At 42.0% G+C, this 22,930-nt stretch overlaps 1 protein-coding gene across 3 annotated transcripts in view; it reads left to right on the forward strand.

Moving 5' to 3' along the window:
- Positions 1–22,930, forward strand: part of Kif16b (kinesin family member 16B) — a 296,601-nt gene that overhangs the window by 35,050 nt on the left and 238,621 nt on the right. For all 3 annotated transcript variants that reach the window (XM_057780936.1, XM_057780934.1, XM_057780935.1), the window contains exons 3-10: positions 1,723–1,836; positions 8,363–8,479; positions 11,272–11,369; positions 11,995–12,104; positions 15,802–15,944; positions 17,342–17,510; positions 17,679–17,810; positions 20,012–20,187. In XM_057780936.1, the coding sequence (XP_057636919.1) occupies positions 1,723–1,836; positions 8,363–8,479; positions 11,272–11,369; positions 11,995–12,104; positions 15,802–15,944; positions 17,342–17,510; positions 17,679–17,810; positions 20,012–20,187 (1,059 nt within the window). The remainder of the gene's footprint in view (positions 1–1,722; positions 1,837–8,362; positions 8,480–11,271; positions 11,370–11,994; positions 12,105–15,801; positions 15,945–17,341; positions 17,511–17,678; positions 17,811–20,011; positions 20,188–22,930) is intronic.

Genomic DNA, 22,930 nt, shown 5'->3' on the forward strand with positions numbered 1-22,930 from the left:
GACTTGCATTATCTTCTCAGGCTGGTTCAGTTCTCTCTACCTCCCTCCTGTAGCGACCTTTTCTTTGCTTCATGCATCTGTGTGCTCATAGTGCTTTGGCTGAATCTTTTTTGCATGTATATCATGGAAGCTATTTTCCTTGATTACTCTGTTGCTTTTTGTGTTTTATACATATTTCTTTATATGATAATTGAGTAACTAGAATAGATGTTAAATTTATCTATCTATCTATCTATCTATCTATCTATCTATCTATCTATCTATCTATCTATCTTCCATCCATTAACTATCTATCTTTAAAATATAATCCACTGTGTCCAGTTTTTACTTCCTCTATACTCATGGTTGTAGGACCACTGGAACATGATCTACCTACCAGGGGCTACAACATTAAAGAAAATAGACATTCAGCCATCAACTGTTGGTAGCTCCTAAAGAACCCTTTGTCCTCCTGGCTGGGATGTTGATGGGCTTGATCTTGTACAGGTCTTCACAGCTAGCTATAGCTGTGTGGGTGCAATGGTCTGGTCCTGTCCTTTCTAGAAGACATTGTTTCTCCCAACCTCTGGCTCTTGAAATCTTTCTGTGCTTTTTCTGTACTGGCCACTGAATCTTCTGGGGAGGGCATGTGGTATAGACATCCCATTTGGGACTTAGTACTCCATAGATACCTTTTCTCTGTGTGTTGTTGATCAGTTGTGAGTTCCTGTGTTAACCATCATTCACTGAACAAAGAAACTCCTCTGAAGATATCTGAGAACCAAACTAATCTGTGGACATAAAAATATAAATTTAGAAGATAGTTTGATAGTGTGTACATTTAGCAAAAGTGATAGTAGTAGGTTTTACCCCTAGGGTCTGTGAGCACACCAACTTGGGGTTCATGTCCAGCTTTACTGTACCAGCCATGCATTTCCTTCTGTGGAGTGGCCTTAAATCCTATCAGTGGTTGGTCACCTCTGTAATATTTGTGTCACTGTTGCACCTATGGGAAATGCTCATTTTTAATATACTGTTGTTTTCATTGTTTTTTAAACAATTTGTTTAAAAAAAGAAGTCAATTATTAAAAAGTACACTGTTCATTGAAGCTATTTAGCATTATGTCCAAGGTATGAGGTTCTGGGAACATATGAATGGTTTGTGGGTTTAATTTAAACTCAGAGGATGGAACATCTGTAATAGCCTCAATATATCTTAGGAGAATTCTCATTCAGAAAAGAGGGGGAAATTATTTCTAGATGGATTTTTAGGGAAGCTTCATGGAAGTGGAGACATCTGACTTGAAGTTTTCAAGAGGCTACCAAATCACACGGCTCCAGAAGGCACTGCTTTTGCCAGAATCAGTGTCCAGCACTTTTGAAGTTGTATAACGTCCAGCTTTGGGGGGCTATCATAGAGGAAACAGTCAAATAAGCAGACAGAGTCTGATTGGGCATTGTGTTCATGTAAGATAATTATATTAGTAAAGACTAGCTGATGGTTATAATACAGATCCTGGACTTCTCATGTTGTATTTATTTATTTTATTCATTCTTTAGGGAGACTAATAGGAATTAAGTGTTGATTAGTGTATATGTGCTGCAAACATTAATCATTTTATGTTTTTTTTTGTCACAGATTTTGCCTCCTAATTTGGATTGCTTGTTAAATGACATTACACTTTATATTATTGTTATTACCACCTCATTTTCTTATTATTTTTGTCAAAATTGTCTTTGTAGATACCAGAAGGAGGAACTGGGGACTCAGGCAGAGAACGGATTAAGACCTTCACTTATGACTTCTCTTTTTATTCTGCTGACACTAAGAGTCCGGATTATGTTTCACAAGAAATGGTACAGTATGACAGTCTCAAAATCTTCTTGTTTGTTTGTTTGTTTTAAATCAGGAAAAACAGACTTGCCCTAAAGCACTTAAAACAAATTTACTACTTTTTTGCCAAATTTAATTTATATAAAGTTAGCATTTGGTAACTCATCTTTTTTTTTCTTTTTTTGTGTGTGTATATGTCATTTTTTTTATTATTATCACATTTATTGAGCTATACATTTTTCTTTTCTCTCCTGTCTTCCTCTCCCCTCCTCTTCAACCCTCTCCCACGGTCCACATGCTCCCAATTTACTCAGGAGATCATATTTTTTTCTACTTCCCATGTAGATTAGATCCATGTATGTCTCTCTTGGGGTCCTCATTATTGTCTAGGTTCTCTGGGATAGTGATTTGTAGGCTGGTTTTCTTTGCTTTATGTCTAAAAGCCAGTTATGAGTGAGTACATATAATATTTGTCTTTCTGGGTCTGAGTTACCTCACTCAATATGATGTTTTCTAGATCCATCCATTTGCCCACAAATTTCAAGATGTAGTTATTATTTTTTTTTCTGCTGTGTAGTTCTCTGTTGTGTAATTGTACCACATTTTCCTTATCTATTCTTCAGTCCAGGGGCATTTAGGTTACTTCCAGGTTCTGGCTATAACAAACAATGCTGCTATGAACATAGTTGAGCACATGTCCTTGTGATACGATTGAGTATCCTTTAGGTATATACCCAAAAGTGGTGTTGCTGAGTTTTGAAGAAGGTTATTTTTTAATTTTTTGGGAAATTGCTACACTGATGTCCAAAGAGGCTGAACCAGCTTGCACTCCCACCAGCACTGCAGGAGTGCTCCCGTACCCCACCAGCACTGCAGGAGTGCTCCCTTACCCCACATTGTCTCCGGCATACGCTGTCGTCAGTGCTTTTGATCTTGGCCATTCTTACTGGTGTAAGATGGAATCTCAGAGTTGTTTTGATTTTCAGTTCTCTGATGGCTAAGGATGTTGTAAGTCAGCTTTTTAATTATCAATGGAAATGTTTATATAATTCGGATAATCCAATCTTCTAAAGCTTTTTTTTTGTTTGTTTTACCATAACAAATCATAACTGGAATGGTTTCAGAACTGTAACTTTGATCTCATTGTGAGAGATTCAGATGCAACATTTGATGTTGGGAATGTGACATTTGTATACTTAAGTCTTGCAAATAAACCCCTTAGCCTTGAGTCCTCCAGGGGTCAGAGCATAGGAAATAAATATCAAACTAAAGCCACATTTTGTCTGCTTTTGTGGATCGTTACAAGCTATAGAAAGAATTGTAGAAGGAATGCTTCTCCAGAATGTACAACTGAGACTGATTCTAGTATTTGCTCAAGAAACAAATAGAGATGTTGTCCACACAGGTGAGAACAAGGTACTCTCAGATGAACTTCAAGACACTGATTGTGACATTTCATTAGAACAGAAAGACAAACATATACTCCTGGGTGGTCAAAAGCAGGACATTGGAGCAGAGCTGAGGGCACACTAATGCAGGTGGAAGAACATGGGCTTCAATGCTAATTGAAGTACAGCATTGGACTTCATCACTGGGCCTTTCCCTGTCTTCTCAGTGCTCCCTTAATTATCATAGGTACTTATTTCAGCTCTTCTTATGTTAACATAGATGTTCTTGACCTTGGTTGTAGTCCTGAAAACTAGAGCATGAAAACACTAGTGTGGTTTTGCATCAGAGTTAGTGGTATTGCCTGGGAATATGTAAGAATGTAAAATCTCAAGATCACCACTACCACCAACCCCTACCTGCATGTTGAGATTAGATGTGAGCCACCACACCCAACTCAGAATCATCTATCTATCTATCTATCTATCTATCTATCTATCTATCTATCTATCTATCTATCCATCCATCCATTCATCCATATATATAATATAATCATCTATACATACACATATATTTGGATACATGCATATGTATGTATAAGAAGATAGATTATTCTCTATATATGGATATTTATATGTATATATATGGATAGATGATTCTGTCTATCTATCTATCCATCCATTCATCCATATATATAATATAATCATCTATACAAACACATATATTTGGATACATGCATATGTATGTATAAGAAGATAGATTATTCTCTATATATGGATATTTATATGTATATATATGGATAGATGATTCTATCTATCTATCTATCATCTATCTATCCATCAGTCATCTATCTATCTATCTATCTATCTATCTATCTATCTATCTATCTATCATCTATCTATATCTTTTGGGCAAGATCTGCAGTGTTTTGCATGTACTTTTACATTCAAGAATATATCTGGTTTAGAAGTGGTTTGTGGAGGAGAGCCTGACCTTTAGAGGCAATGCAGTTGTTGAGGTTGGAGTACTGCAGTGATTGTATTCAGAAGCAGTAGATTCACACATCAGTAATGGGGAAGGACAATTAAACCATAGAAAAAGGAGTTGAAGAGAAACTGATATTTGGGTTTGTCTTGAGTCAGACATGCTTAATATTCTATTGTGTTAAAGCCTCCAAAGAACCAAATAAGATGAATTTTGACTCCAGTTTTCTTTGTCAGGACATTCAGTGAACTTTAGCAATTTATTCAGGTTCGTAAGCAGACTGCCACTCAATAGGGTGAGAGCTGAGCATGGTACTGATGGGCGGGGAGGCGGGGTTACCACTGGAGAGTTTGTGTGGGGGAGAAAAGGAATTATTTCTGCTTCAAGGTGGGAAGAGAGGACAGCCTCCTATCACATCAATACATGAAGGGTGATAAGTGAGAGACTGAGGATGACTTTGGGTTCAGGGTGGCTGTCTGTCTACACCGACAGTGAGGAGTCTGGCGTAGAAGACTGTGGTTGTGGGACCCAGATTGATGCTCTGTTGCACATATGGGAATTAAGTGACAGGAACTAGAATTTTAAGGGGAAAACCAATTTATTGTAGTGATATCCAGAATGTCTTCAAACATAGGATGAATGAAAAGCCTTGAAGGATCTTCATTTTTAACCTATCTAATGAACCATTGGATGTCGTTGTTTTACTTGAATTTGAAGTCTTTGGGAACAGTGGGCTACACAGAGGGATGGAGAGCTTTGTGTGACCACAGGACCTGGCTGGGAAATGTTTGCTTTGCAAATGGTTAATTTGTGGGAGCAGGTGATAACTTTCTGGGCTGTACAGTGATCAGGGTGAGGGATGTAAAAACAAATGTAGCTCTTCTCCTTGGAGGCTAAAATCCAATGTCCAGAGTTCAAAGACAGGTCTAGATTGTGCAAAACTTTCTGCCCACAAGGAAAATGCCATGCTTCATTTCTTTTTTTTGTGCTACAGGAACTCTTACAGAGAGTAACCTGGGGTTGTTCTGTGGAATTTCCAAACTACACACTACTAAGCCATGCTAATAAGCCATCATAGATGCAGGAAAAGCAGTTATCTGTAAAGCAGAAAGATATTCCCTCTCACTCCTCATTTTAGCACCCATGTGAAGATTTCAGTGTTGTCTACACAGCTCTTGAGGCTGCTGGTGAGGGGTGAGGTAAGCAGAGTGGTCATGAAGCCACTTATGCTTTAGTCAGTTAAGTTTAAAAGTATATTGAGAAAATATATCATGTCCACGAATATAAAGTTTCCTCTGAGTCTAAAAACAAGCCATCATTTTAGAATTAGGAAAAAAAAAATCAATGAGCAATTTAAACCCATAGTCTTGTAAATTAAAGACCATTAAATACGGTCTTAATTTTCTTAATGGTTCTTCAAAACTCCAACAGGAGGCTTTGATCTTTCTCATACCCCTTACTTTTTAATTCACCCTGGAGAAACTCGAAACCAATAATCTCCCAGTTGCCAGGCTTGCTAGTCTGTCTTTGTTTCAGCAGTGCCCTCTTGTGGCTGATTCCCCACTGTCAAGGCTCTGGGAGAGCTTGGGTCACCTTTGAAAGGAGCTTAAAACATTTCCACACATAGCAAGGCAGATTGGGGTAACTGGGCTAGTGAGGGTTTGGTGCTAATGGACTCATCATCGGTCTCTTGATATGGTAGCAGATGCCAAATCAGTGGGTGGTGGGAGTGTGCCAGGGGAGCCTCTGGAGAAGATGACAGTGCCTGTTTCTGTATTCCTGTCTGTCTATGATGGGTGGGTTGGTTGATGCTCAGGCTGAGATAGACCTGGTGTCACCTGCAGACCTACCTGTTCTCTATCTGTCCTACCATTGCACCTACTGGGGCTCTTGAGTCTGTCAGAAAGCCACCCACTTGTAAACAGAGTAATAACATGGGAGTGTCCTTGGTTTGGTTCAAGGCCTCTGGTTTCTGGTACACCATCATCACTGGATCTTCACCCGAACTCTTCTGGGATAACCTGCTGCCACCCTTGTGTTTATCATTCCACAGGACCAGTCCCTTCACAAGCTCCAGCAGGTCCTAGATGGGGTTGATGTTAGGGTGGGCCAACCCGAGGCCTGGTTGTGGTACTGGGTGGTAGCTGAGGTGGTCAGTCCTGGCCACTGGGGCATCCACCTCAGGCAAGGGGGCGGAGCCAGCTTCCCTACTGCCAAGTCAGCAGGCTAGGTTATCCCTGGCCTGTGGTGAGGGGTGGGGCCATCTCTCCCAAGGGTAGAGATCAGTTGTCCCATGGAGCTTTGGGTCAGCTTTCCCAGGGCCAGCAAAAGACAGGGCCAGCAAAAGACAGGGCCAGGTTGTGGAGACATTTGAGTTTGGTTTAACTGTTTTCTGTGATTTATGTGTCTAAGTTATGAGAAATGCCCCTTTCTTGTTTTCTGAATTGGCTGTGGAAGACTTTCTGTTTTTGCTCCAATCTGAAGAATTAGAGAAATAGAATTTTTACTTGTAGTTCATATGTATTAGTGAAAGGAGACCCAAGCCCGTGATCTGGATCCCTGAGTCTCCCTGGGGTTCTAGCTTCACAGAAGTTTGGGGATACATCCTTCCAGCTAGCACCAGGGGCTCGTGAATTTAGAGGATGTGGCCATGGCCCTGTAATGAGGTGCAGCCTCAGGTCTGCCACTTTCTGGCCAGGGTCTGATCTGACCTTCCCCGCCAGCTTCCTCACCTGAGGGGTTGTGAGCATTGTCCCCGTTGAATTACTACACAAACCTGTGACAGTGCCCAGGAAACGTGAACTGCTGTCACGGCTGTGCATTGAATAAGTCCGTAGACTCTGACAATACAATAAAAAAATAACAGTGTCTATGCCTGAAATGGGTAAAAATGAACTGAGAATAGGTGGCTGTAGTCATTTGTGGAAGAACTTGAGTTGGAATTATAGTTAGCAAAGTTTTACTGATGTATCTGAAGGAATTGTGAACAGGATGGAGGGAGAAAGCCGAGTCCATTTAGCTGTATTGTTATTATACTGTGTGCGGCAGCTGAACTCTCCGCAGACTTTGCTGGGATACAATATTCACTTGAGAGGTTTTGCAGTGTACTGATTCCTCGGTTCACACAGAGAGTCATATTTCACTGGACGGAGTTGCTGGCCTGGCCACTGGGACTCTTGAGAGCTCTCCAGGTAACCTCATGGCCACCATAGCCTAGGGTTTGCTGCCCTGGGTAGTTTGGGGGAAAGAGCTTTCTGGATCTCCTGGTTTTGACTCAGAGGGCTCATCGCTGTGGGAGTCCCCATCTTGTACCGTGCTCATCCCACTTGCTCACTTTCCCCAGCTCTGGCATCTCTAGCTGCCAAAATGCCCTTCCTTTTTGTAGCAGAGATGTTTGAGGGGACCTTGGTGTGCTGGACTTAGAGGACATTGAGACATCACCAAATCTTAATCTGTCTCGTTTACATTAGCTGTGCTCCTGGGGCATTTGTGCTTCATTCTCTATCCCCCAAACAGCAGTTAAGTGGGGTCTGGGACAGAAACCCAGGTTGTGGATGTGCCCCACTTGCCTCCCCTTCATGTCTACAAGTATTTGAACAAGTATCTAAACAGAAAACACGCCAGGACCTAGTAATGAGAGAGCCCCGCCATTCACCACCCTGCCCCCAGCACTCTGCTACCCCAGGTCTCTTCCAGACTCATCTTGAGGAACAAGCATTGGCCCTGAGATATGAAGACTTTAATTTGGCAGGATTCAGACAATAATTTCTGGCTACTGTGACTTTTAGGTTTTGAATATTAATTTCTGGAGGCTCAGATAAGATGAATAGCTTTACACAATATGCAGTTCTGAATTTTAACATCTCGTGTTAAAATCATTGCTTCTAGACACAATTGCCACTTGGCCTTGCTTACATTTATATTTCAGAAATCATTTGCTAGCTTAAGTAGGAAAAAGGACGGTGTTGCTTTTTGCTTGCTTGGAGAGTTTACTTTTGATTAAAAACTGGGGTGCATACATATTCTGTTGTTACAGCTCGGCAGTGATTTATTTTTATGCTGTAATCTCTAAAGATGAAAGTAACATTCAAGAATATTGTCAACACTGCAGGGACTTTTATTAAAATCCACAGTACTTGCATTCTTTGTGTTAATATATGCATATTTTTTTTCTTTTAGGTTTTCAAAACTCTGGGCACAGATGTCGTGAAATCTGCCTTTGAAGGTTATAATGCTTGTGTCTTTGCATATGGACAAACTGGATCCGGAAAGTCCTACACTATGATGGGAAATTCTGTATGTTGTTTAGTTGTTTATGTGCTGTGTGGGAAGGAAATTTCTTGTTATCTTTCTCTGGAGCGATAAAATTATCTCTTATCTACTAGGTCTGCACCAACTCTTCCTGTTCTGATCTTCCTTTAGTAATAAGATAAAACTCAGTATTAAGTTGAAGTAAATTTCCTTGGAGAGATTTGAAATTAGAAATAGTTTTACGTTATAAGCACAAATAATGGGTGCAAGTCCCAGTTCGTTTCTTCTTTTAAAGGCCTTATAATCTTATCAAGAAAGTAATTTATTCTTCTTTTCTGCCAGCATAACAGTTTGAATAAAATTACCAAAGTCTGTTCTTTTTAAAATTATTCAGAACATTTTCCCTAAGAATAGTGTAAAAAGGAAAATCTAACTCTTTGATGGAAAGGTGTTACATAAGTCCAGCAAATGCATGAGAAGTTGGCATTGCAGAGCCCTCACGGCTTTACATTAATCACAGCTTAGTCATTAGTCCATGGAAACTAACGGCCACTGTGTTGTATTTGCCCCGGAACGTGGAGAAGTGACATGTAGATACAGTGAATTTGGACATCATGGCCTGCACTTGTAATCCCAGCTTCTTGGGAGGCTAATGTAGGATGATTGCAGACTTCAGACCAGCCTGATGAGCTTAGGAACTGGAAATGTAGCTTCATAGCTCAGGAGTAGAACTCTAACAACACACCAAACAAACAAATAAACAAAAAAAGCAAAAACAACCAATAAAAAAGTACTTAAGGCTTGATGCAATTTATTTATTTTTTCCTGAGGCAGCAAAAACTCTGCTCAAAATGGCCAAACCTATGGCGTGTTCTAAATGTAGACACTGTGAGTGGCTTTAGGGCCCCTTGCCAGCAGGCACAGTGGTATCTTCAGTGCTCAAGAGTTGGTGGTCATGAAAGCATGGTATTGGAGGGGAACAGATCTCTAGGGCATCATTTCAGTGATTGGAACCCGGCTTCTCAAATTCAAACTTCGTGTTTACATGGGAAATACAGCATTGAGCTGTGTGCCGTGCTGGAAGGCAGGAAGAACAAGGGAGAGAGAACACACCTCAATTTCCCGTTTCACTTTAATCACCATTTTTCTCTTCTTGGTTTCCTGCTGAATGTTAGGGAAAAACTCTAAAAATGAAATTTGCGTGTCAGTTTTCCACTAGCTACTTTATATAAGACTTTACCGAGCACTCCTAAGTGGCAGGTGCTTTTTCTCTGCCCTTGTAGATAAGTACAGCCTCAGTATTCTACTTATGTATTATAGAGTAAGAATGAAAACTTGTGGTGGAAGTATCAGTTTTCCCTGGTAGCAGCTTGTACCAATGGAATGGTAGGTATAAAGGGAAAAATACCTTAAAGCAGTGCCCATGGTAGTTCTTAAATTCTTTGAGGGGGAGTTGAGTGGAGGTAGGAAAGACTGCGCAAGAATGCATGGGTGCTCTGAGGTCTGGGTTTCCTAGTGAGAGCATTTTGCCTGATACACAGTGTCTTGGTTTGGGTACTGTTACTATGATGAAACAGCATGGACAAAGCAGGTTGAGTGGGAGCAGGGTTTATTTGAATTATACTTCCACATTGCCAGAAGCCAGGATAGGAACTCAAGCAGGGCAGGAAACTGGAGGCAAGAGCTGATGAAGAGGCCAAGGAGGAATGCTGCTTACTGGTTTGCTTCCCATGGATTGTTCAGCCTGATTTCTTATAGGCCTAGGATCACCAGCCCAGGGTTGGCGCCACCCACGATGGACTGGGCCCTCCCCCATCACTAATTAAGAAAATACCCTTGTCTGCTTAGAGCCTGATCTTATGGAGGCATTTTCTCAATTGATGCTCCCTCCTCTCAGATTACTCTAGTTGTTGTTAAATTACACAGAACTAGCCAGCCCACAGAGTGTTGTTGTTAAATTACACAGAACTAGCCAGCCCACAGAGTGTTGCTTGCAGCCTTGCTCGTGCGTACTGAACTATGATTATATACTCTCATCGCTTGGTTGATGGAGGAGTTACTTTCATTGGTTAATAAAGAAACTGCCTGGCCCATTGGCGTAGTCGGTAGAGCATGAGACTCTTAATCTCAGGGTCGTGGGTTCGAGCCCCACGTTGGGCACCAAATGTATCGGCGTAAATGAAGGCAGACAGGAATTATAAGAATATTTTCAGCTTTAATTAGGGAAAAACTCACAGAACGCGTGGTTCCAGCGGAGAACAGGAAAGCAGAAGGGCTGGGGGAGAGCACACCAGCAATATTTATTAGTAAAAAATATCCTCAGGCGACCCCGCCCTTCAAGCAAGGTGATTGGCTGTGGCTACCCCTACACTTGGTGATATGGTGGATTTGCTCTTCCTAAGAGGAACCATGCAGGGATTGGTTCTACAAAAGGAAGCCTGTCTTCCATAGTTTAACATTCTTCTGTCACCTACATTTTAAGATGCCTATCTGGAGGATTCTGTAAAGTTTTTTTTTTTTTTTTTTTTTTTGTATGTATTATCCCTGCTTTGTTACTTAACCAGCTATTTTTAAGATTTATTCTATATTATAAACTATATTCTTTGGTAGAGAACAAGTCTCTGTGTCCTTCAAACCAGTGTTAGCTGGTTTAACATCAAATAAACATGTATTCTCCCAATCATAGCAGTTAGAAATTAGAAGACATTATCCTTTCATTTCAAAGTAAGAAGCGGCCCTATAGGGGCTCTTGTGGAAGTTTTGGGCTTGGCACCCAGGCCGCTGGAGTCCATGTCTAGTTTGCATGATGGTTGTGACACCCTTTGTCTCCATTTCAGGGCGATTCTGGTTTAATACCTCGGATCTGTGAAGCGCTCTTCAGTCGGATCAGTGAAACCACCAGATGGGATGAAGCCTCTTTCAGGACGGAAGTCAGGTAGGGCCTCGACCTGAGGTATAAAGTTTGGAGGACCCCAGGCTGCTTGTCTTGTGCAGAGGTCTTGGAGAGGGAAGGGTGAGGCTGCAGACTGCTGAGGAATAGCCGGCCCCCTCCTCACCTGAACGTAATGTTAGTTAGGAGTAGAACTAAGACCACTTTGGCACGATTTGCGTGTGAAGTAGCATTACTTGATGGAAACTTTGGCATTTATTCTGTTTATCTCAAGTGGAGTGAGCCCTTGATTTTCGTGAGCACATGCAATCGTCTTACTCTTGACTAAGCCATATCTGTGTTCCTCACTGTGTCACCCTCACGTCAGTCAGGGTCACAGAGTACCTTTCCCTTTCTGTTGCTGAGTCTCTCCAGGGTTCACCTGTAGTGCTAAGAGCCACTGGGACTCTGGACAAGTTATTGAAAGTCCCCCGGACCTCTCTTGTCATATCTGTAAAGTGGGGTGATGAAGTACCCACCTTTGGGCCATTACAAGGACTCAGTGACATGCTTCTTGTAAAGCACACAGCAGAGGCCTATGTGGCTGCTGTTGCCGTGCATGTTGTGCTTGTTATTAATAATGTCTTAAAAACATTGTTTTTCTAAAATTTGTTCTATTTAAAATTTTTAGCTACTTAGAAATTTACAACGAACGCGTGAGAGACCTACTTAGGCGGAAGTCATCTAAAACCTTCAATTTAAGAGTCCGTGAGCATCCCAAAGAAGGGCCTTATGTTGAGGGTAAGAAGGAAGTTCCTTGTCTTCAAACACTCCCCTGCTCTCCCTTGGGAGGCTGTAAAAATGAAAAGTACAAAACTGGTGATGGTAAGAATTTAAACAGTTGTTTACTTTTGGAATTTTATTAGCATAAGGTGACAGGAGCTGCCATTCGTTCTGTGAATCTATACTTCACTAGGTATTCACTAGGTTATTTTGTGAAACCTATGCATCATTTCCTTTGGCTTACAAAACTGTTTGGAAATCAGTTTTCCCATCCACACCCACCACCGCACCCTGGAAATCTGTGTGTCTCAGTGGTGATGCATTTTACTATGATAGGTACTTTCACTGACCTTATGGTGGTGGGTGGAAGAAGGTAGTCTCAGGCCTTTTGTTGTCAGAAGAGTTCTCATAGATGGTCTGTCTTGGTTCTGGGCGTCTGTGTTACGATAGGATAACTATGGTGGACTGGGTACCTACCTCTATAGTGTTAGGCAGGGTCTGGCAGACAGTGAATGAATTCACCCTTTAGATTAAAATAAGAAACATATTTCACTGAGTTTAGTACAAGGGCACTGCAGGCTGAGAGATAGCTAGAGAAGCACATGGATGTGCTGTGGAGGTTGCCATTTAGAAGTACTTTTATGGTTTGGATGAGTTTCTCTGGGTACAATTTCTTAACATGTAATGTATGCCATATGAAGGAATTCAGTTCATCCTGGGTTAAGTGCAGGTCTGGGAGGTTAGCATGAGCCTCTGTGCATATAACTTTCAGTTGTGTATCCTGTGTCATGCAATTAATAGCCATGCAAACAAAGGTCATGCAGTAGCCAGGCAAACCAGGGTCATGTAACAGCTGTGCAAACCGGTGCCATGCAGTAACCGTGCAAACCAGGGTCATGTAACAGCTGTGCAAACCGGTGCCATGCAGTAACCGTGCAAACCAGGGTCATGCACTAGCCATGCAAACCAGGGTCATGTAGTTAAGGTCAGTCTTGGTTAAAGGATCTGGGCACCATCTCTGGGGTGCAGCTCTGTGGTATTAAGTTACGGCTTTCTGATGTGAGTACTTTGGGGTTCCTGAGCCATGATTGTAAAAAATCATTAATGTTCTGGTCTCTTCCTAGTGGCCCTTCCCCCAACACTAACTGAGGCACAGCCAGTCATGGAGGGTGTTGCATTTAATGTGGTGTAGAGAACTGGCCCTTGCCAGCCTGGCTGTGACAGTTAATCTTTTTGTCAACTCTATGGGATTTTTGAATTACCATGGAAACAAATCTCTGGGCATGTTTGTGAGGAATTATCTAGATTTCTTTAGTTGAGATAGGATAGCTTCACCCTAATATGAGTAGCACCAGTCCATGTTTTAGGGACCCAGGCTGAATAAAGCTGAACACAATCATTCAGGGTTCTCAGATTCCTGATTATGGACATAATGTGACTAGTGACTAGGTGCTTCCTAGTTCTGCCGTTATGCCCTCCCCACTGTGGTTGACATGTGTGTCTCCCCTTTCACTGTGAGCCAAGATAATCCTTTCCTCCATTAAGTCATGTTGCCAGGTATTTTTGATCACAGCAGTGAGAGGAGTAACGAATACACAAGGTTTCAGGTCATGCATGTTAGGAGGCTAGTTTTGCTCTCCCTAAGGGAGCTGTGTAACTGCTGGGGGAATAACCTAATTGCTAATGGAATCATGCTTTCTTATGGTATCATCCATGAAGCATGTTTCCTTGCTGTGGCTAGGGACTTTCCAGAAGTAGAGTGGGGAAAGCTATCTTTACTAGCAGAAGACTGTGGAGCACCTGCTGATTGGTTGCCCCTGCGTTGTGATCTTTCCAAGAACTGCTTGCTCAGTTCCAGTAAATTGAAATTGAGACAAGGTCTCTGGCAGGGCTACTAGGAGCCTGGTCTGACTCCCTGGCCCTCTCACATAGGTTTGAAGATGTACCTCTTTCAGCCCCTCCCTTTTTTAAACCTTAAGGTCCTCAGTTTGCCAACAGGACCCCATCTGTATTTTAAGTTTCCATTTGCATTTAAGCTTTATTTTCCTAGAGAAAGGTGTGCAGCAGTGTGTGTGTGTGTGTGTGTGTGTGTGTGTGTGTGTGTGTGTTGGGGGTATTAGAGAATACCTATTGCTTTCAGTCTAACATGAGCTTTATACTTTTCCTTTAACTATTATAGCAGATGTTAAAACATATAAAACTGATATATGAAGAAACAGAATAAACAGGGTAAAAATATCTGAATCTATTGATCTCTATACTTATGATTCTTATACATTTTTAAATAATGCATTATTCAAACTTTGGGGATTATGGATTATAAATTATCTGAAAAGAAAAATAAAGTGTCATCACTCAACTTTTATACCAAAACATTTGAAAAATAAGTTGAGGATTTACATGTGAAACCCTAAATAACGACATGATCACAAGTTACTGTGTTTTTTTTTTCCCTCCAGAATGTTAGAGAAAAGTTTTTTCAAAATTTGATCTAGAAGCCATAGAAGGGTAATTTTTTTTTCCAATGATGCTAGGAATCAGACCCAGGGTCTCCCTTGATTGTGCCCGGCCAATGCTCTGTGGCACTGGGATATACCACCACCCTGAGCTATGGATGAATTTTAGGTGGGAAGGGCGTGACTCAGCTTCCTTCACCATAGAAGAAAAGCAGAAAGACCCCGACAGGTGATACTTGTCACATCTCTGGGTGGATAGAGAGGGTACTGGAAGGGGACGGGGGCCAAGCATGCTTCATATCCTCCCTGCTGCTGCAGCCAACTGCCCTTTGTGGAGGAGAGCTTTGCAGCATTTGTCAGCTTTCCAAAGTCCTTGGATTTAGCAGTTCTACCTCCAAAAATTTATTTTGTAGCCACATTCCCATGCATTTGAAAAGAACAATGCACAAAATATTTTAGCAGCCCTTACTTGTATTTGTAGTCTCAAGAGGTGGTTGGTTAAACTGGTTGTGGTTCAGAGATACAGCCATTTCTCTGCAGCCTTAAAAATGAACACTAGGTCATCTTAACTGTTACAGAGCATCCTGAGATGGACTTAGGGAAAAAGCATGAAACTCAACAATGTTCACATTACACTACTCTAAAAATCATATCCTGATGTGTGGGGTTGACCTAAGGACCTCCTGTGTCCCACCCAAGATGCTACCACGTGCACAGAGAGAAAGGAAAGGCGACTTTATTTATGTGTAACTGCCTTAGTGTATACGGATTGTCCTGAAGGGGTGGGGAAACTGGTTAAATGATTACCTGGCAGAAAGGTGGGAAAGAGGAGCCCTAGATAGTGAAACTTTTAACCCTCGAGCTTCCTTCCCCTTAAGAAAAAAGAGACAGCCAAAAGTTTTGAGAGTTTAAAAACATTTTCAGTTTTTGTACAAGGATACATGAGGCTGTTCCTGGGGGTGGAGCTTTTAAATTCTTCCTTGTGCCGTGACTGCTTCTGAGAGTTCCTGTTAATAGCCGACTTCATCATAGACAGTCTGTGGATTGGAGGGCAGTGGGTACTCAGATTGGGTTGCTGAGCCCCACTGAGGTCAAGGAACTTGTCCAGCTCCCAGTCTGCATTACAGACCTTGGCTCTGCAACACCAGCTCCCTAACCAGGTCGGCAGACGTGTACACATGCATGATTCTTAGAGGGAAGTTGGTTTCTTTTACTACATAACAGAAGGATTCTCTCAAGCTTTTCTTGTTTCTTTCTAGATTTATCCCAGCATTTAGTCCAGAACTACAGTGACGTGGAAGAACTTATGGACGCAGGGAATATCAACCGTACCACTGCAGCGACGGGGATGAATGACGTCAGTAGTAGGTCTCACGCCATCTTCACCATCAAGTTCACTCAGGTAAGGGCAGCCATGGGGCAGAGGCTCCATCCCTCAGGCCTTTGCTTGCTGATTGGCACCAGCTGAGCACTGATCGTTGTTGAACCAGGAGCAGCAGCAAGCAAAGGTGACTGTCACTTCCTTGTTAATTAGAGGCGAGCATGTGCTGTGTGCTCAGCCCTTCTGCATTCTCAGTGATTTAAAAGTCCTGATGTATATAGCCTGAGAGATATTTAGCAGGCTTCCACCTTGTTCTAGCATAAGAAAAACTTGCTCTGTGCCTAATTAAGCAAAAGTTTTCATTGTTATAAGCACTGTGGGAGATGATGGATTTTGAGGCAGAGCAGCTGGAGGCTGAGGTGAGAAACGGGCGCAGTACATTATCACGCTGTGGGCTCTGCTGATGCTGATTATGATTAGAGTAGTATTAGAAGACAGCGAGCACTCAGAGGCACTAATGTAAGAATCCATTATGATTGGGTGGTGGACAGTGTCCTGAAGGTGGCTGGCAGTGGCTGAGGGGAAGTAGTCTGTTACCAAAGCCCCACCCCCAGGTATGCACAGTTGCAATTCTTCCTGGTTTCAGCAAGTGTTAGGGATTGGAGTTGTCTCTCCACATTGACATGGAACACAGCAGAGAGCAGAGACAACCCAGAGGTCAGAAAAATGAATTGACTCTCCAAGGCGGATCAGAAGAACTCCCTGAGCTTCTCTGTCCTGCCGGGACTTCAGTTAGAGCCCCACTTGGTGTTGTAGCAGCTTCCTGGCTTTTCTCCAGTTTTCTGGTAGATGCCTAACCAGTATGTAGCTGACTGTAGTTTCTAAAAGGTTTACGTGTCCGTCAAAATCTATTTGTATTATGATTTGTTACATTTTGCTAAAAATATAAAACATAGGTTAAAGGTCATTGGAAATCTGAAGTTCTGGTAGGATCCAGAGCAAGGGAACTTACGTTTTAGTATTCCCCATCTTTAAAGATGTGATGTGGTTTATTAAATGGTATCAAATGATATCCTACATAACTGTCGTTAGTCATGTCTGAAGCGCCTTTGTGTCTGGAATGTTGGAACTTTCAGAAGAATGAAGCTAATTGTTTATTTAGTTTTTTTTTTTTCCAGTTCCTCTTAGGGATTGGCTTTATATTGTTTTGTGCTTGCTCTAAACCTGAGGGTTGTTGTCAAGTGATAGTGGTTTGCCAAATGGACTGGTTCTTCAGAAAGCATGAGAGGCCCAATGCGGGACTTCTAATTTAACTTGGGCAGTTCTCATAATCACTACAATAGCCAATAAAACAAGCAAATGAACACCAAAAGTCTACCTGAGAGATCTCTGCTGGGAGAGTAAAATGATGGGGATCTGGTCATGAAACGCACGGAGCCCTTTGTCCTCCTCAGTGTCACGTGCATGTCTCTCTGCAGGCGAAATTCGACGCTGAAATGCCGTGTGAAACTGTGAGCAAGATCCACCTGGTTGATCTTGCTGGAAGTGAGCGTGCGGATGCCACCGGTGCCACTGGGGTCAGGCTCAAGGAAGGGGGCAATATAAACAAGTCCCTCGTGACTCTGGGAAATGTCATTTCTGCCTTAGGTAGGTTTGAGGTCACTTCCTGCCCTTTTTTGTTTCGATATAGTGTTAGCTCAGAACATGCTTGCTGGATGTTTGTTGTAGGAACCCAGGAAGCTTGCTCAGGTCTTTTAGAAATAAATTAGAAAGCACAGACTTTCGAATGATCTCCTATTTCTTTCTTCCCGGCAGCTGATTTATCTCAGGATGCAGCCAACCCTCTTGTGAAGAAGAAGCAAGTTTTTGTGCCTTACAGAGATTCTGTTTTGACTTGGCTCTTGAAAGACAGCCTTGGAGGAAACTCTAAAACCATCATGATTGCTAGTAAGAGTTTAAATTATATCCCTGAGCATCAGTATTAAGTGTAAATATTTTTTTTGTTATTTTATTTATTTATTTACTTTTATTCTTTTTTTTGTTTGTTTGTTTGTTTTCGAGACAGGGTTTCTCTGTGGTTTTGGAGCCTGTCCTGGGACTAGCTCTTGTAGACCAGGCTGGTCTCGAACTCACAGAGATCCGCCTGCCTCTGCCTCCCAAGTGCTGGGATTAAAGGCGTGCGCCACCACCGCCCGGCTATTTTTATTCTTTTTTAATTAAGATTTCCACCTGCTCCTCGTTTCCCATTTCCCTCCCCCTCCTCCCACATATTGCCCCCTCCCCCCACTCCCCTCCCCCTATCCCCACTTCTCTTCTCCTCCCCCCACTCCATTCCCCCTCCCTCTCGATACTGAAGAGCTGTCCAAATTCCCTGCCCTGCAGGAAGACCAAGGTCCTCCCACTTCTATCTAGGTCCAGGAAGGTGAGCATCCAAACAGGCTAAGCTCCCACAAAGCCAGTTCATGTATTAGGATCGAAACCTAGTGCCATTGTCCTTGGCTTCGTATCAGCCTTCAGTGTCCGCCATGTTCAGAGAGTCCGGTTTCAACCCATGCTTATTCAGTCCCAGTCCAGCTGGCCTTTGTGGGCTCCCAATAGATCAGTTCCACTGTCACAGTGGGTGGGTGCACCCCTCGTGGTCCTGACTTCCTTGCTCATGTTCTCCCTCCTTCTGCTCTTCATTTGGACCTTAAGAGCTCAGATCGTTGCTCCAAATTGGGTCTCTGTCTCTATCTCGATCCATCGCCAGATGAAGGTTCTAAGAAAAACGTATAGTCATCCGCCTGGATAGGGGAAGTAGACAAGACTGCCGGGCAAAAACTGGGAACTTGCGGGTGAGGTGGCATGGGGCTAAGGGGAAATGGGGTGAGAAACGTGAGAAGGGGAGGATGGGAGGAGCTTGGGGGAATGGGATGGTTGGGTTATAGGAAGGGTGGATACGGGAGCAGCGAAGTATATAGCCTAACTAAGGGAGCCATCTTAGGGTTGGCAAGAGACTTGACTCTAGAGGGGCTTGCAGGTGTCCAGGGAGATGTCCCCAGCTGGTACCTTGGGCAACTGAGGAGAGGGAACCTGAAATGACCCTATCCTATACTGATGAATATCTTGCATATCACCTTAGAACCTTCATCTGGCGATGGATCGAGATTAAGTGTAAATATTTAAGTTGAAAGTGTCTCATTATGATGTTTCTTCCTGTCTTGAAAATCACCTATTGTAACACATCTGTAGTTTGGGCATCATGGAGGCTACAACGCCAGGCAGACATGCTCAGCTTCTCTTTGCTTAAAGTACAAGGCAGGCACTGTGAACTTCACTAGCTTTAGGAGACTCATATATAGAGGCAACAAATAAACAACCCGAACGTTTGCTATTTAAAATGGTAGATACAGAATTGAAAATTGAAAGGAAAAACCAAGGAGTTAAACACAATGGGAATAGTAGTATACTTTTATTTTTACACTTATCACTTTAAGTGAGAGACTAAGAATTGAAAAAATTACGTAGAACAGGAGATTTGCTAAGGGGAACTCAGGGCTTGTTACCTCTCAGCCTTACTTTCCTCTGTCTCTTTCTCCTTTTCTCTTCTCTCTCCTCTATACTCTTCACAGCCCTTGCCCTGCAGTCACTGGTGGCGTTAAGGGAACATAGCCACATACTCACCTTAGTCTTAAAGGTTAGGTGGGGTGCAGTGTAGAAGGAACCAAAAGCTTCTAGAACGAAGGAATTAAGTAGTCTACTGAGTTTTGAAAAACTGCTAGGCTCTGGGCATTTCCAGATGATAGATATTTTTTTTTATCAGAAATGCAAAAGTATTTTAATTCTTGCTGAATAGAGAAGTGCAATCCTGAAATTTCATGTTACTGGCTGAGGAAAGCCCTTTCCTGTGTGGGATATCTCACCCCTATCTTGAAGTTGTTCAAGTGGCCGATTATAGACGTGAGAGGAGCAAAACGACATTAATTTGGTATAACCAACACCCTTTCCTATAAACCTTAGATAATGTTTTAATATTCATTACTGTGGTGATGAATATTTAGTCTTTCCTGTGACCTGGGGTTGATATGACTTTTAAATTACAAACCAACTTTGTGTTAACTGAAACATGGAGTGCTAGATGAATTATTTTCTGTATTCATTCTTCACAGCCATTTCACCTGCTGATGTCAATTATGGAGAAACCCTAAGTACCCTTCGCTATGCAAATAGAGCCAAAAACATCATCAACAAGCCTACCATTAATGAGGATGCCAACGTCAAGCTCATCCGTGAACTGCGAGCTGAAATAGCCAGGCTGAAAACCCTGCTCGCTCAAGGGAATCAGGTGGAGTTTTCTGAGATTTATAGATAATTTTCTTTGAGTAATGGCATCTATTTCTAGATCTTAATGAGACAATTATCTTGTGGTATTGATTTGAGAAAATAAGTGCTAAGTAAAGCTTCGGATGAGTTAGCCAGACTCTAGATCAGCTTCCTTTTGGCCTTTGCATTCCTAATGCATCCTGGATATAAGATTTTATCCATCAAGCCTTAAATGATTGACCATCTAATACTTATCAATTATGGATGGATATTTAGCATGCAATAGGACTAGTAGCATAATCTCCATTAGTCAAAAGAAATTTAGACGCTGAGAGTAATATTTAAGATTCTTCCCATGCATTTTATGACTCTAAATGTGTTTTAACCGAGGAGTCCTGGTCTCACTTTAGCCATGCTATAGGTGGTTGTGGTGACTCAGTGGTGCCTCTGAAAGCATGTCTTTGGCCCGGCTGTGCTGCTGTTCTCCAGGACTTGCGTGATTCTTGAAATGGCCTCACTTCAGGATCTTGTGAATCCCGGAGAAGCTGTGTCCTTCTGTTTCTCCCAGCCTGAGCATTTCCTACAGGCTTATGCTCTGTGAGGACTGTGTGAGCTACGTTCCAGATGGCTCAGGTCCTACTGTGAAGAAAGGCTACCCTTGAAAGAAAATCAAGGAAGTTGTTTTAAACTTTTGCTGGTAGAAATAAAAGGAAGATGCATTTATTGATATCTTAAGTCTCTTGTTACACAACTTCATTTCTGTAAATGGGAAGTGCTCAGTGCTTTCCCTGTAAGGATATATGGCACTCCACACTCTTGATAGCCCAGAAAAGGTTTGAACTATAGAAATATTGTTCAATTGAAATCTCAGTTTCCTGTGTCCTGAAGTCGGCCTGGTAGTCCTTTCTCACAAGATGGCAGACTTCAGTTTTGCAGGACTCCTTCATTGCACTTAAAAATACCTGCGTACACACTTCCATTTATGACGTCAGCCTCCTGTGTGAAAGGGAGTTGTCAGTAGACTGAGGTATCAGGAACCACAGTGCCCGTTTCTATTTATACACTGCTATTGGAATCCTTTATCTGTGTTTGGAAACATTACTTGTCTAAAGTCAGCCCTTTAAATGATTAATATGCGAAGGAAAGCATTTGAAAAATATTTCATGCAGCTGCTTTCCCTTGATCTAAGAGACTGTTGAGGGAGCGTGGGTCTGCCCATGCCATGGTACCCCTGTGGAGGCCAGATGATAACTTTCCTAATTTGGTTCCCTCCTTTCATCATGTGAGTTCTTCGGCTTGAATTCCTGGCATCAGGTTGGGTGGCAAGTGCCTTTACCCACTGTCTTAGTCAGGGGTATTACTGCTGTGATGAAACACCGTGACTAAAGGCAGCTTGGGAAGAAAAGGGTTTATTTGGCTTACACTTCCACATCACGGTTCATCATTGAAGGAAGTCGGGACAGGAGCTAGAACAGGGCAAGAACCAGGAAGCAGGAGTGATGCAGAGACCAGGGAGGAATGCTGCTTTGTGGCTTGCTCAGCCTGATTTCTTCTAGAACTCAGGACCACCCTGGACCCTCCCTCATCAATCACTAATTAAGAAGATGCCCTGCGGGTTTGTGTACAGTATCATCTTATGGAAGTATTTTTTTTTAATTGAGGTTCCCTTCTCTTGGATGACTTTAGCTTGTGTCAAGTTGATATAAACTACCCAGCGCACCCACTGAGCCGTCTCATCAGCCCTGACTTGTGTTTGTTTGTTCTCCTTATTTCTGTCACAAGTTAATCTCATTTCTATAACTAAGGGAGCGATTTTGTCACTGGTTTAGAAGTAAGGATGAAGAGTCTATTTATAAAATATATTTTTATAAACTTACATATATATTATAGCAAACATGGGAGTCTAAATCAAAATAAGAAAAATTATGAAACTATAAATCTTTGAGAAATTATAGGCATATTCTACATAATTAATTTTGTGATAATTAATAAACAAATATTCATAAATGGTCATTAAAGCAATCTCTGAATAAGGGACTGGAGAGATGGTCTGGTTTGTGAGTACTTGCTCATATAGAGCCCAGGTGAGGTGGTAAATGCCTGGAATCCTAGCCATGGTGAGATAGGGAGTGGAGCCATGCAGATCCCTGGGAGCTTGTGGACCAGTAGCCTCACCTACACTGTGAAGTTCTGGCCAATGAGAGACAGATGTCAAACTAAGGTAGAAGGTGCCTAAGGACCAACACTCAAAGCTATCCTCTGACCTCCCACATTTGTGTACCAACCCCCACCCTCCACAAGCATCATCTCCCTTTCAATTGCTCTCTAAAGTAATTCTGAATAAATCTTTCTGAGAATATTCTATTCCAGTGTTCTTATAGTTCTTTGAGAGTGTTAATTTAACTTCCAATTTTAGAATTGTTTATTTAAGCAAAGCTAAAGAAAATCAGTTCTTACTTTTAGTAATTTTATATATTGCCATTGCAGAAATCATGTGCCAAACATTTAAAAATACAATTTGATAAAAAAATTCTGATAGATATTTACTTCTATTACATAGAAATATATGTGTATATATGTATGTTAATGTATACAGAGAATTTTTGCAGAAGTATATATAGATACAGACAAATTGCATCATGTATATATAGTTACATAGATTTAGAAGCTCAAGTCACCCATCTCTCTGTGCTTATCTTGAGAACAGAGCTTCACTATGTCCCAGGAGCTACTCTTAGTGCCCTAGCCAGGACCTACCCTCCCAT

This window comes from Chionomys nivalis, chromosome 9 (genome assembly GCF_950005125.1).
Source record: "Chionomys nivalis chromosome 9, mChiNiv1.1, whole genome shotgun sequence".
Classification (NCBI taxonomy): domain Eukaryota; kingdom Metazoa; phylum Chordata; class Mammalia; order Rodentia; family Cricetidae; genus Chionomys; species Chionomys nivalis.